The 13,958-nt window shown below is 40.7% G+C and overlaps 1 protein-coding gene across 5 annotated transcripts in view; it reads right to left on the bottom strand.

Annotated features, from left to right (window-relative positions):
* Positions 1–11,438, bottom strand: part of KLHL2 (kelch like family member 2) — a 54,589-nt gene extending 43,151 nt beyond the window's left edge. For 2 of the 5 annotated variants that reach the window (XM_056489576.1, XM_056489577.1), the window contains exons 1-3: positions 11,256–11,438; positions 8,278–8,403; positions 3,922–4,028 (exon numbers count right to left, since the gene is read on the bottom strand). In XM_056489576.1, the coding sequence (XP_056345551.1) occupies positions 3,922–4,028; positions 8,278–8,403; positions 11,256–11,278 (256 nt within the window). In that variant the 5' untranslated portion in view covers positions 11,279–11,438. Of the gene's footprint in view, positions 1–3,921; positions 4,029–8,277; positions 8,404–10,614; positions 10,718–11,255 lie in introns of those variants that run through there. The other 3 variants (XM_056489574.1, XM_056489575.1, XM_056489578.1) reach the window with 3 other exon arrangements.
* Between the last annotated feature and the right edge of the window lie 2,520 nt (positions 11,439–13,958).

Raw genomic sequence — 13,958 nt, 5'->3', positions numbered from 1 at the left:
ATACAAAATAATTTTCACCTTCCAAAACATGATGTTTCTCAAAGTGCAATGTTTTCTTTACAGGTGAAATAATTATCCAAATATATATTTTGAAGTAAGTAAGACTATAACCTTCTTCATGACTTCTAGACCAGGTCATCTCAGACCTTTAAAACCTCTTGCGCTGACTTTCACTGAGGAACAAAACATGAACAAAAGTTGAGTTGGAAGATATATAAAATTTTACTTCAAAAGAGTATATCCCAATCTCTGAACACATTATTTTCTTATTCTTCTATGTTGGATATAATTTCTTTCTCTTAGGCATAGGCATCTAGAGATAAGGGTATTGATGATATAATAAATTTAATGTATACAACAAGAAAAGCAGACAGGATGGAGAAGTGAACAAGAGCACGCTGGCCATTGCTGATACTTTCTTATGAAGTCATACACATTTTCATTGCTTGTTACCCTCTGGTCTCTAGGGTTAGTGTCAAACAATGCATTTTACCCAGTGCTTTCAGCAAAGGGATCATCACTGAGAAATCTGTTACCATTATTTATCACACCATACCTTTGTTTGAGCTGAAGGGTAAAGAATGGCATTGCAAATCAGCCCTTTAAGTAGCAGGTGGTTCAAATGACCATCTACCCACATAAAAACCAGCAAAACTCAGGCCCCACAGAACTTCATCCTTTCACCAGCACTTCTGAAATATTCCCCTACACCTTTGAAGGATGAGTGCAGAACATTCCCTGCAGGGCCCTCTGTATTCCAAGTTTCTACTTCTAGTTTGACACAGATTAAACCTATTGATCTTCAGAGCATGTAAGCTGCAACTTATTTATTATGCAAGCTGCTGTGGAGGTGGTCCTCTGGGAAAATTGTGTGTGTGGGAGAGCAGATTTTGATATTCTGCAAGCACATTAGATTTGTTTTCAGATTTTGTGTCAAGGCTTTTTGAGTCATGGATAGGCACCTTCTCTGTTTAAAAACCAAGCCCGGAATATAAAAATAAAAAAACTTAAACAAGAAAAAAAAGAAAAACAAAACACCCCACATCCAAACAACAACAACAAGAAAACACCCAACAAAAATAACCCAAAAAACACTTGCTTCCAACTTTTATGTGAACTAGACATGCAACCTTACTACAATTCTAGATCAACCCATATCTGTTTGATAGATTATATAGAGGAAACCACAAATGCATTCAGTCTCAGTCTAGAATTCAACCTGCTGAAGGACTCAGTTTATGACTGAGAAGCAGCACCACCATGTCTCCACAGAGTTCTTAATGACAGGAAAGTATACTGTGCACAGAAAGAAAGCACTGAGCTGATCCAGCCTCTCAAGCAGCAGCAGCAAAGCACCAGTTGAGTTGAAGATACTGAAGGGGCTACCTAAGAAGCTTACATGGTTCCTCACAAAATAATGCACAGAAGGCATTTTTCTTCTTTTTTAACCCAAGAATTTTACAAATGGAGAATGGAAGTGAAGAGAGCAGGTAAATCCCTCAGGGTAACAGTCATTGCAGAAAAGAAAACTAAACTCAGGTCACCCTTGTCTGAAGTCAGGTGCTACAGCCACTGAAGAGTCCCATCTCTGATGTTTTATAATCAATTCCTCTAAACATTTAGGTAGATTTAAATGATATTTCTAAATAATTCCAACCGTATAAGAAGAAAGAAATATTCCTATTAACATAGATTAAATACCAGGGACTTTCTTCCCCCCTCTCCTCATTGGATAATTGCTACTAACTTACTATATTTTGTAACTTTAAAAGACAGTAACTTTTTCTTTCCTGATAATTATTTGGGCTACCATTACATGTATAAATGGGTAAAAAAAAAAAAAAAACAAGAGAGAGTTTGAACCAAGTTAATGCCATATCCCAGCCTGCACTGCAGTAATATTTAATGACCCAGAGAATGATGGAATCAACCTGAAAACACATGTCTAAATATAAGCTTCTAATTTCTAATCAGGAAGTAATACTAAAGCATAAGAGTACAATTTTTTTACTGTCTTTTCAGTCTGTGTTTTATTCTGGATGGAAGAAGATACTTTGTTTGGTCGTGGACGGTTAAGGGATCAAATGTGCTTATTTGAACTTGCAGGTTACTGGATGAGAATAAAAATCCACCAAAGAAGTGTGGATTCCAGGCTTCATGGAGAGAACAATCACAATGAAATTCAGGATTTTTTGTGAGGCATGGCTGAAATGCACCAATACCACAGCTGGGCCATGCTGTAAGCAAGCTACAAGCCTAGTATAAAATCTGCTGATAACTCTTAAAGCCACAGCTGAATTCTATTAAAGCTCCCACCTATTTGGCTCACTAACTACACAAACCTTGCCAGAGATCTATTAGTTAAACACTTCACACCCATTACTCAAGTGAGCATTTCCACCTCCTGCACCCCTGGGGTTAAAGAACACCTACATTTAAAGACATAAAACAAGCAAAAAAATTTAAAAGGGGCAGAAGCAAGGGAAGAGATTTCTGGAGAGCAGCCACAGCTACTGCTACACTGGCACTCTGAATGGGTAATAAATTTCCTCACAGAAATGGCAGTCAGGGCAAGTAGAGATGTCTTAATCACAGAAAACATAATAAAAAGCTATACTCTGAGTAAATGTGATAGTCAACAACAGTTAATCTTTAATACAGAGCTAATATAAGAGGCTTGCATTTCTCTGCTACTAAGGTGATAAAAAGGAACTGTAGAAGCAGCTTTTTCAATTCTAATTTTATAGACAGCAGTAAAAATTAAGAAAGAATTTATCAGTCACCCAGAATGTTTGTCTCAAACCACAAATGCAAACATAAAGAACTGCTTGAGGAAGAGATATTTAATTCTACAAGCAATTTTAAAACACTGTAGAAGTTACTCTACCTCTGGCTTTGAATATGTCAAAATATTTGCCTATAAAATCAAGAATGATCAAGTGCTTTCCCAGAAGACAACAGTATTTCACATTTCATCCATCTTGTTCCATACACTTAAAATTATTAAAACAGCAATCTGTTTGTGTATGGGCAGGCCAAGAGTCACATTTCTACCTCCATCTGAGCTGGTGATCAGAAGCAATGGATTACAGAGAAATCTTTTAATTTCAGGCATATTTAACTATAAAGCTTGCACAAGGCTTGACGAGGAACAGACAAAACATCAGAAGTTAATTTTAACTTGCATTTAGTAGCATTCTTACTTTGGCAATGAATTGCACATTATTTCAATATGATTTACAACCATGATGAAATTTAACCCACAGGACAGGAATTTCAGCTGGAGGCTCCTATGAACTGAACCTATCTTAGCCTTGCAAGCAGCCCTCCTCATTCCTGCTCTAGCAGTAAAGCAGTAACTTGACCAGCATGGAGTGAGCAGAAGTAGAATCAAGCCTGTACAGAAGAGTAGAGGCAATGATGCAGAGTACATATGTCATGGAGAATTACCCTAGAAATGCTGAAACACGCACTCCAGCTATAGGATGCCAAAGCCACAGAAAGCTTTCATATCTACTAGCAGCCTAGAGCACTCATGGATGAAGAATGTAGCAGCAGCAGTTGTTAAAGGATATAATTTACTCCAAAATCACATGAAAGTTATTGTAACCTTCTTTTGGACAAGTGAGATTACTAGAGGCTTAAAGTGTATAACAACTTGACTATTGCTGGCTTACTTAACATCTAATTTGTTTTTAGTTAAGGAGACTTCTTTAAGCATTCATCATGCTAACAAAGGCTAAGTTGACAGTATGTACTTAGACTGCAAAAAAAAAAAAAAAAAAAACGTTAAGAATCCCAAATCTTCTTATTGGCTTATCTAAAAATCAAATTAGATCCTAAAAAGCAAAAGTAATGCAATTTTATTTTTTATACAGTTAGACTGGATTACAAAATAGTAAGTATTGAAATATTTGGTACCTGTAAACATGGCATGGAAGTAGGGGCTGCAGGCGGCTAACACAACTCTATGCGCTGCAATTTCCATGTCTTCAGCTACTATCGTCACATCACACAGCAAGTTTTGACTATTTAGAAATATCAGAGAAGGCAATTTCACATAAGTGAACTACAACAGAAAAGTATATATGATATCACACACAATTTCTGTTCCCATGCCATCAAAAGAGGCAGGCAGACAATGTTGATGAAGCATTGTTTTTAAATGTGTTACACAACCACATGGCTTTTACTCAATCAGATTATGGATGGTTCTTGGGTACACAAAGCTATCTAAAAATCAAACAACTGAATTGTGATTCATTGCACAGAAGTCTTCTGCATTGAATAACCACAATTTGTACCAGCCCAATTTATAAACATTATCTCTGGAAGTCTGGGCCCCTTTGAGCAACCATAATAGAAAAAAGAGAATTTAATATACGCAAGCACTGAAAAAAAAAAAAAAAAAAAAAAAAAAAAAACATAAGAAACAAGGCTTTGCAGAAATCAAAACCCAAACTTCAACTGAGATGCCTTTGTAACATAACACTGGAAATTCGTGCCTACTTAATTGTTCAAATCCACTACTCAATCTTCTCTATATTTACTGTTTTCCAAGCATTTTTTCATATTCAGCCCATGCACACAATAGCAATTTTTTCCAGCCTAAGCAGTTTAGAATTTATTATGGTTAACTTCATATCTTGACTGACTTTGTATCTTCATTACATTCATTTACATTCTTGTTCTTTGTGCCTGTAACATATTTCCTCCCTGTTCAGTTGCAATAAAGTAACATCTCATTCATAACCATTCCTAACATAGGTGTTTCTAACAGTTTACAGCTATTGGCTATACCTCTTCCACTTAAACCCATAACATGTGTACTCTTTATAATCCAGTTTTCTAGACTGAAAGAGGAGGGAGGGGAAAAAAAAGGAAATACATCACCAAAAGGTTGTAATTTCACAGCATCTAAATAGCCATAGCTACAGTCACCTTTTATTTCCTGTTTATGCTAGCACTGTCCCTGTGGAGGTAGTATGGAATCCACAAAACTCAGAGCCACGGCAACAGAGGGAAGAGGGAAAAGTAGGACTTAAAAGAACATATTCCTTAGGGATTGAGCTAGAGCTGTACACAAATCCAGTGACTTCTATTCTCAGTACTTTCAAAAAGAGAAATTTTTTTTACCATTCCTGAGTACATATTAAAGATTTTCAGAGTTTGCAACTACCACACTGAGTTGTAGCAAAGACAGGTGAGCAGTTGCATTTTGCTTGGAAAGAACTAGAGCTCTCAGCAAAACTGCTCGGATATTCACCTCAGTCCAAGAGAAAACTCTGATCTCTCAGTTCTGCAATCATCCAGTTTTTATGAGCCCAGCCTCAAGTAAAGTGGCTTTGTAGAGGTCACACACGAAAAATTTTGGTGGCCACAACTAACCTTTGGGGCAATACTGCAATCCTGGTATAACATTATCTTTCTGCTTTCAGCCCTTAATACCTACAGCAACTATGTAAATCTCATAAGTTTAGCTTGCAATATGGTTATTATCAAATAATACATACAGTGTAAGGTAATGACTGTACCAGACGAAACACACAATTCAAAGGATCTTGAAACAACCATTACATTTATTATTTTAAAAAATGGAAACAGAAAGCTACACATAAAAGGGCGTCAGATACTCAGCTTTACCAGATACCTGCATTTATCCTGGTAACTGGAACAAAAAGTTTTATACTTAGTTGCACAGAAATACTAAACGTAACAATGAAGCCAGAAGGAACAGAATTACATCAATGCAGGACTAGGGTTAACTAATTACATTGCACATACATAGACATAGTAACACCTCTATTCTGGAACTGCATCAGGTGAATGAATGTGCTCTGCATTACTACAGAGCTGACAAGCTAAAGAAATTACTGAAGAAAAGAGCTTAAAAACTTAATCATGTACTCTACTGCAAGCATCTTGTGGCTTCCACAGCAACTCAGCACCTTCATTTCATGAGGGCACATCAATTTTTTTCAGAAAAGGTTGTCTTCTGAAGTGGTATTCTACCAATTTGCTTATCTAGAGTGACTGAATGAACAGAATTGTGGGGGATACACCATAATGGTATAGAAAATGAGAAAAAGGAGTAAGAAGTATGCATTTAAGAATAACTGAGGAACTGTTTACCAGCTTGCAGGCTGGTAAACATTCTTCATAGGTTCATACAGAGAAAGTTCATTAGCCCCATCTTCAGAAGGTGTTGATGAAGTCTTGTTTGTAAAAATGAGAATTTTAATAAATACAGGTAACATCAACTTCCATTGTGATAAAAGCAAATTACAATAAAGTGAAAAGATAGGCATCAGAGTGTAATTTTGTCATATGTCAAGAACTAATTAGCTATCCTAATGAGCTTTCTACTCAGTGTTGAGGTGATGATGAGCAATGAAATGACAAAAAATACAAAGGACAAAATTGTTAAAATTTGTCAAAATTTGAAGGCACATAAAAACTCATTAACAAACTACTAGAGCCAGACAACTTGACAGCAGCCAAAAATTTAACATAAACACACAGACTTAAGCACTCAAAACCAAATGTATTTAGATGCTTAAGCAAATGATTTATTCACTAGCTATTCACTTCCTGGAGAATATACCTCTGGCAAATATCTGTTTGTGCTACACTAATGAAAAGCACTGACATTCACTACATTTTTAAAGTTGTTTCTAAATTAAAAATATCATTTACTGGATTAATATTACATCTTTGTTTAGAGCAACGAAGTCTGAAACATTTTTAAGATTTTGTGTTTATTATTTCAAATGAAAGCAACTAAAAATGTTTATATTTTATTTAATTACCACTTACCATCTTAAAAGCTGTACTCAGCTTAAACTGTAAATATTGTTGCATCAACTACCTTATTAAATGAGAACTAGTTAAGGTTATATGGCACAGCTCCTGTTCAAACTTTAAGTATTTATACATGCAAGGCAAAATTGCTCAAATTGCTTCTACAGCAATTTGAATTTAGGTAACCATGGAAACTAAAATATATTCTGAAAATAATCCATGGGCTTCAAAAATGCACTCTGTTGGAAGACGATGGATCTTTTACCTGCAACACAACAAAATGCAGGTAAGGTTTCTGACTTCTGAAACTATTGTTAAGATTAATTCTGGGAAGCTTTCTCCATGTAAACTCTTGCTCATCCTCAGGAAGTCATTGCTACTGGCTCTAGCCAGGCTCCATTATGCTCCTTGAGACACTGCACCTAGTTACTGGGACACTTGAAAAAGCCAAGGGTATAACTCAGGTAAAGCAACAAGTGTCAGTCTATCCAGCACACAGTTTTAAAGGTTTTACCTATGGAACAGCAAAGGTCAAAGGCAGAGGCATACTTTAAAAAGGTATCAGTTCCTGTGTTTCTTTTTGGTGAAGCCTCTCCAATTTTTAATTTTATATGGGAAATAACTAAGAACTACAGGATTTTCACAGCCTCCAGTACTGTCTCTGCTAGAGAATATTTTTATTTATTTAATTTTTCCACTGTTGCTGTAAGTTATAGCACTAAACTACTATCAGTGATAGCTGTGAGTCCTGATTTCCAGAGCTCTAATTACCAGCTGTCACAGTTTTCAACATCACTTCACCTACTCATATGTAAAATATCAATCAATATGGATACTAAGAACACCATTAGCACCAGACTCCCAGTTTCACTGAAACTGATGGTATTAATCAGCACCAGCCTCCCAGTTTCACTGAAACTGATATTATCCCTAAAAGTCTTACAAAATTTTATTAAGAAAAGTTACTTTCAATATTTTATTTGGGAGATCATCAGATTTTCCCAGGGACAAGCAAATGATAGCTAAAAAAATATACAGTTGGTTTATACTGTGACTTATGTACCCAGACTAGAAAATTTTAACATTTTTTTGGTTCGCAGCCTACCACAAAAATCAACAGCAGGCACACAAAGAGCCTAAGGCTCAACCAGAGTTACTTTTCATCTATCCAGGATCAACTACGTACAAGAGAGGATCAGTAGCTGTAACTCCTTAAGTACAACCTGTATGTATTTTTCAAGTCTCAGAAAACTAGTTTTGACTAACTTACAAGGCACAAAAACATACTGCATACATTACAGCTACATCTCATGGCTATCATTCAGCCATCACTTCGGTGTATATTTAATCCTTCTCCTCACCTATACTTCGGAAATCACATGTTCTTATTAAACAAACTATTATTAACTTAACAAATGCAAATGAAAGTAAAAATGAACTATGGACTCCAGGCAGATGTATACAGTGAAGTAATACCTTCTTAATTCATTCATAACTTTAAAAGCTTTCTTCATGTGCCATGGATTTACTGTAATAGGACAGTGAATTTCAGTGTTATCATCTTTCAGATCCAAGGGCTTCTGATGGCAAAGTTTGGTACATCTGGAAAGAAAGGGGAAAAAAATAAAGTTAATACTTCTGTCTAATCTCCAGTGCTGTCACTTATTTTTTTCACCTTCATCTTGGGGAGAAGAAGAAGGTTCACACTTGAAACTTCTTCTTTACTCCAAGTAATTTTGTTTCCCCTATTACCAAAGGTGTAAAGGAATAGGTAGAATTCCCATGGAAGTAGTAAGCTGGTGACTAATGCTAGTGACATTGACAGAGGCTAACAATAACCTCCACTAAAGAAAACATGAAGGTGTTTTGTGAATATTATTTAGTGGAGAAACATTCTAGAACATTTCCAATAAGCTCCAAAGCGAGGGCAGAATTAGTGTGCTGGAAACTTTTCACCTAGTGCCCATACAGATCAATGGCAGAATGCAGCAACCATCACCCGAGTCTCTTAATGCCTTTACTCCCTGCCAGGTAAGAGCTCCTCTCTGCATTTTCACCAGGACCTTAGTTACTGTTTCACACAGCTATTGTTCTCCTCTGACAGGAAGGAGTGTACAGTGTACAATGACTACTGTAATTATCCAGGCTTTTCCTAGTTGCAGCATAAGACATAAGTGACAGAAAAATTGTCTAGTTTTGTAGATTCACTCAATGTTTTGAAAACCATAATGTACTTAAGTGACCAGCCTCTAATTTTTCTTACTCTCAGAACCCCACTCCAAACAGCAAGAGAAGAACTAGGCAGTGTGAAAATTCATTACCTCTAGCTATAATTAATTCTTTCTGTAAAACATACCCAGGTTCTATAGACACTAACTTCTGTAAAAAATTATTATATACACTCCTCAGTCACTCAGACTGTCCAAACAGGAGGCAGACTTTTCATGCCAGACCGAACCAATGAGTTTCCTGTTGACAGTCACAATGTTGTTCTTACAAAGCAAACTGTGTTGCTGTAGCTCTTAGAAAATGCTTAGCATCAATGATGCTTTATTCTACAGTATTGTAACTGTATTGTATTCCTGAACCTCTAAGCTGGAAATAAGCAAAGGCATTGAAGTAATTTGGTGGTGCCACAAACCCTGGTACATCAACCATCTGATTTCAAATGAACATTTAACCTTACTAGCATTAGGTAAGCATAGCCAAACTGAACATACTCAGTGACTCACATAATTGCAACCTCTCTTCTACTATACCTGAAACTTTTTAATTGGGCATGTCTAATAAAGCCTAAAACAAAAATCCAACAGTAATTTAAGATTTTAACCTAGAACTCTTGAGTTCTGTGTACTACAATAGTGCAAAGCCAAGAAGTTGGCTCTATTTTTCACTATCCCAAACCTAGCTACAAAATTTTGGAGCAAAGCAATATGAATTTGCATCAAGCAACAAAGGAACGTAAAAAGTCTCCGTAAAATTAAACAAGTAACACCCATCCAAAGGACCCTAACTATTACCAACTTACTACAGTGTACCATGAAACTGACATGAATTAAAAGTTTCCTGTCAATTTTTAAAATTATGCAATTCATTGCTGAGAAAGGACAAATAGCAGACAGGAATACCGTATCAATCAAAAAAACCTACAAACAAGTTATATGCTATTCAGCATATACATATGATACTTCTTAGAGGGAAAAAGAAAAAAAAAGATGTTCTATCTTGCAAGCTCCTTTAGACTGAAGGTTACTTTTCTACATTATGTGACATACATGGTGATCAGAATTTCAGAAAATTATAGACAGAAATCAATGACTGCAGATAACATTTAATACACCAAAGACCTATAAGGACCCAGCTTTTAATTATACCACTGACCTGTCAAGTCCAAGATAGAACACTTTCACTGCAACTTTCTACACCCCAAAGCAATGGATCAGATACTGATGCCTATTTATCTGCACACATATACAGGCTATGTATCAAAATACATCAAATACAGCTATGCAACGAAAAAAAGTGATCAAGTTGTCCATAAAGAGCTGCCAAGCAACCTGGATTAGATGGAGGAATTCACATGAAGGGCAAATTAATTTGCTGAAGTCACATTAGTTTGTCACAAAGGGTGACTTTGTTTTAAGGCAATGAACCCTACAAAACCATATGCCTTCTGTCTTGGGAAGTGCCAATCTGCCTGAAGCACTGGGATCTCTCCTGCCATTTCACCAGTTGGGTCAGAGCACTCAGCAACTGGTTTCCTTCGGTTTATTCTCAAGAACTTCACACGCAGCGTGCCCGAAATCTACCTACCGAAGGCACAGGATGAAGTTGCACTGAACCGGAGCCTGTGAAAGGACTGAGGCCAGCTGAGGTGCAGCTGGAGATGGTTGCCTGGAGTGCATTGCCTGGGCACTGCCGCTAAAAAAGATGCTTAACTAAATAGCCAGAAAACCGGGAGTGAGATAAGCACGACTGCTGAGTCAAACAAGGAGTAATTTGGGACCACATATGGAGGAAGCAGAAGGAGTGAGGGGGAGGAGGGAGAAAAAGCCCGCCTGTGCCCGCGAGCTGGAAGGCGCAGGGAAGGCGGCGGGGTGGGGGTGCGGCAGCGCTGCCCGCCCGCGGGAGCCCCGCGCCCGCTCCCCGCCGCACGCTGCCCGCGGCCGGGCACCTCCGAGCGGGGCAGCGCCGGCTCCGCCGCCCGGTCACCGCCGCGACCCTCCCGCCGGCGCTGCCCCGCGGCCGCTCCCGAGCGTCCCCCGCCCGCGGGCGCCGCTCCCCACGCTGCCGAGGGGCCCGCCGCGGCATCCCCGCTCGCTGCGGCGCGGCCGGGCCCGCCCGCCGCCCCAGCCCGCGGACCGCACAGCGCGGCGCTCCGCACCGCCGTCCCGGCGGGCTCCGGGCGCGCGGCTGCCTCCCGCCCGCCCCGCCGCCGCCGCCGCCGCACTCACACGGGCGGCAGCAGCATCTCCATCGCGGTTCCGCTCGGGCTTCCTCCGTGCAACGCGGGCGCGGCGAGCAGCCGCCAGCACCATGCCAGCTGCGCTGCCCCGCCGCTGGTGCGGGGAGCGGCTGCGCCCGCCCGGCCGAGCCCCCGCCGCCGCCGGGAGCCGCCGGCGCTGCCGCTTCCGGGTGCCCGCCCGCGGAGGGCGCGGCGGGGACGGGCCGCTGTGCGCAGGCGCGGCGGGGCCCGGCCCGGCCCGGTCCTGCGGTAATGGCCGGGTCCGGGACCTGCGCTGGGCAGGGGCCCCTCGCCGGAGCCTTCCGCCTGGAGGTGGGACAGCCGCGGCCCCGGGACTCTAGGAAGAGGAGGCTGAGACGCCGCCCTTGGTGGAAGAAGTGTGGCCTCCCAGAGGGATGAGCCAGGGTCTGGCGCCCAGGCGCGCGTCTCCCGCTTCCCGGGAAAGAGGTGGCTCAGGGCAGGGCCGGGACCGCCACGTCCCGCGGAGCGCCCGGGTCAGCGTGTCCTCAGCACCAGCGAGCATGGCTTGGGGCGATCGCGTGGGGACACACAGGTGCTCTGTTCCATGAGAAGAAAAAAAAAAAAAAAAATTAATTAAAGCGGTCCCATGTGTCCTCAGTGAGAAAATCCACCAGCACGTACACGCCGTGAGGTACATGGGCACTTCTTGGCAGGCCGCCAAGGAGCTGGCCCGACACCAGCTCATGCAGGTGGCTCTGCTCGAGCCGGGGCCGAAGGGAAGAGCAAAAGTGCATCGGGACGGAGGAGCTGAACAGGCTCTAGCTCGCTGTGAGCTGCTGGATCTCGTCGGTTTTTACTTGATCAAGTCCAGCAGGAACACTGCCGCTGAAAACAGCTGGCCACCTGTGTTTTGCCGACGTTCCTGACTCATTAAGTACTTGAGTTGTGTTTTAATATTTGCTGAAATAACCTCTGTGATGCAAAATGGGGAAAAGAAAAACGAACAGGGGTCTATTTCAAACGTGTCTTTGTAAGCAACACTAATTCAAGCAATGATCAAGAATACTACATTTAGCAACTTCTGACTTGGGGCACTGTAGAAGAATTTACTGTATTTAAACCTCTGTAAATTACTTCCAAATCACTGAAGATTGTGCAGTGGAAAATGAGTTTAGCAGGCTGAATACAATTCAGGTATTTATATCTGATTGTGTCTGCAAAATTAAAATGCTTCTTCATCGGAGTAAAAGATTTTAAATTGGAAGAGTTTGAGGGCAGCATATTTCAAGTAAGACACAAAACAAAATGGCAGTGTTTTGGGTGAGGACTGTTATAGATGAATACTGAAAGCCTTCACCAGTGTTTCTAATAAAATCACTGGCTATTAAAACTAAATGTATTTTAATCTGTTATTTTCATTTTTGCTAATCTCCAATAATATTTCTCACTTGTAAAATGCCATTTTAGTTTTCTCAGTTTACCAGTCCTCTTTCACTACTGTGATGTTTGATTTGGGAGCACTTCAAATTTTTTTTAAGTGAGTTACCACTGGAGGTTTTTCTAAATTAAATAATCACAATTGGCAGTGCCTGTTTTTATGAAGTCTGTGCTTTGTAACTACTGAATTTGTCTCTTCTCGGGAGACAGCTAGATTTGCCTCTGGGTTGTATTGGAGAAGACAAGGTACTTGCTAAAGATTTAAATACACAACAAAGCCTGCTCGCTGGAAAGTCTGCTGCAAAGGAGCCAGCCAGAAATAATGGTCTCTGAAGTGGAGGTTTAAAATTCAGCTGGCTCCTGCATGACCGAGGTCTGAGTTCATAAGTAGATGTGACCTGGCTAGATCCAAGAGTGGGTGATGACTGTCAAATCACACTTCCAGGTTTCTGTAATTTAGACTAAACTCCTGGACATGTCACTTTGTAAGACAAGGATCCCAACTTCTATTGATCTGTAAGACCTAAGTGAATTCTACTGTTTTGTGTTTAAGGGTCCACATGAGACCATTGTAAACTGGTGAGCTAGTCTGGAAGCAAGGGGCTTTGTACAGTCTTTGCATATAGATACTGCAAGTAGATAGGGAGCTGCAGATTCTGCTCCATGTTAACATGGCAGAAGTGTTCAGCAATGTTGTTGTTGTGGTTTAACCCCAGCCAACAGCCAAGCCCCAGGCAACCACTCACTCACTCCCCTAGCTGTAGGACTGAGGACAAAATCAGAAGGCTTCAAGGTAGAGAACTTGTGGGTTGAGATTAAGACAGTTTAACAGAGAAAGCAAAAGCCACACACACAAGCAAAGCAAATCAAGGAATTAATTCACTGCTTCCCATGGGCAGGCAGATGTTTGGCCAGGAGAGCAGACCCCATCACATGCAGGCGTTACTTGGGCAGAAAAACACCATCACTCCATATATCCTCCCCTTCCTCCTTCCCCCCACTTTATACACTGAGCATGATGTCACATGGTGTGGGAATGTCCCTTTGGTCAGCTGGGGTCACCTGTCCTGGCTGTATCTCCTCCCAGCCTTCCATGCACACCCATCTCCCTCCCCAGCCTGGCCAAATGAAAAGCAGAAATTGGCTCTGAGCAAGCCCTGACCAACAATAACAAGAACATCTCTATGTCATCACCACTGTGTTCAGCACAAATCCAAAACACAGCCCCATACCAGCCACTGGGAAGAAAATTAACTACCCCAGCCAAAACCAGCACAAACATTTATTCTTAAGT

The sequence above is a fragment of the Oenanthe melanoleuca genome, chromosome 4 (assembly GCF_029582105.1).
Source record: "Oenanthe melanoleuca isolate GR-GAL-2019-014 chromosome 4, OMel1.0, whole genome shotgun sequence".
Classification (NCBI taxonomy): domain Eukaryota; kingdom Metazoa; phylum Chordata; class Aves; order Passeriformes; family Muscicapidae; genus Oenanthe; species Oenanthe melanoleuca.
Note: the sequence above shows the minus strand (reverse complement) of the source record. Positions and strands in the feature narration are given on the sequence as shown.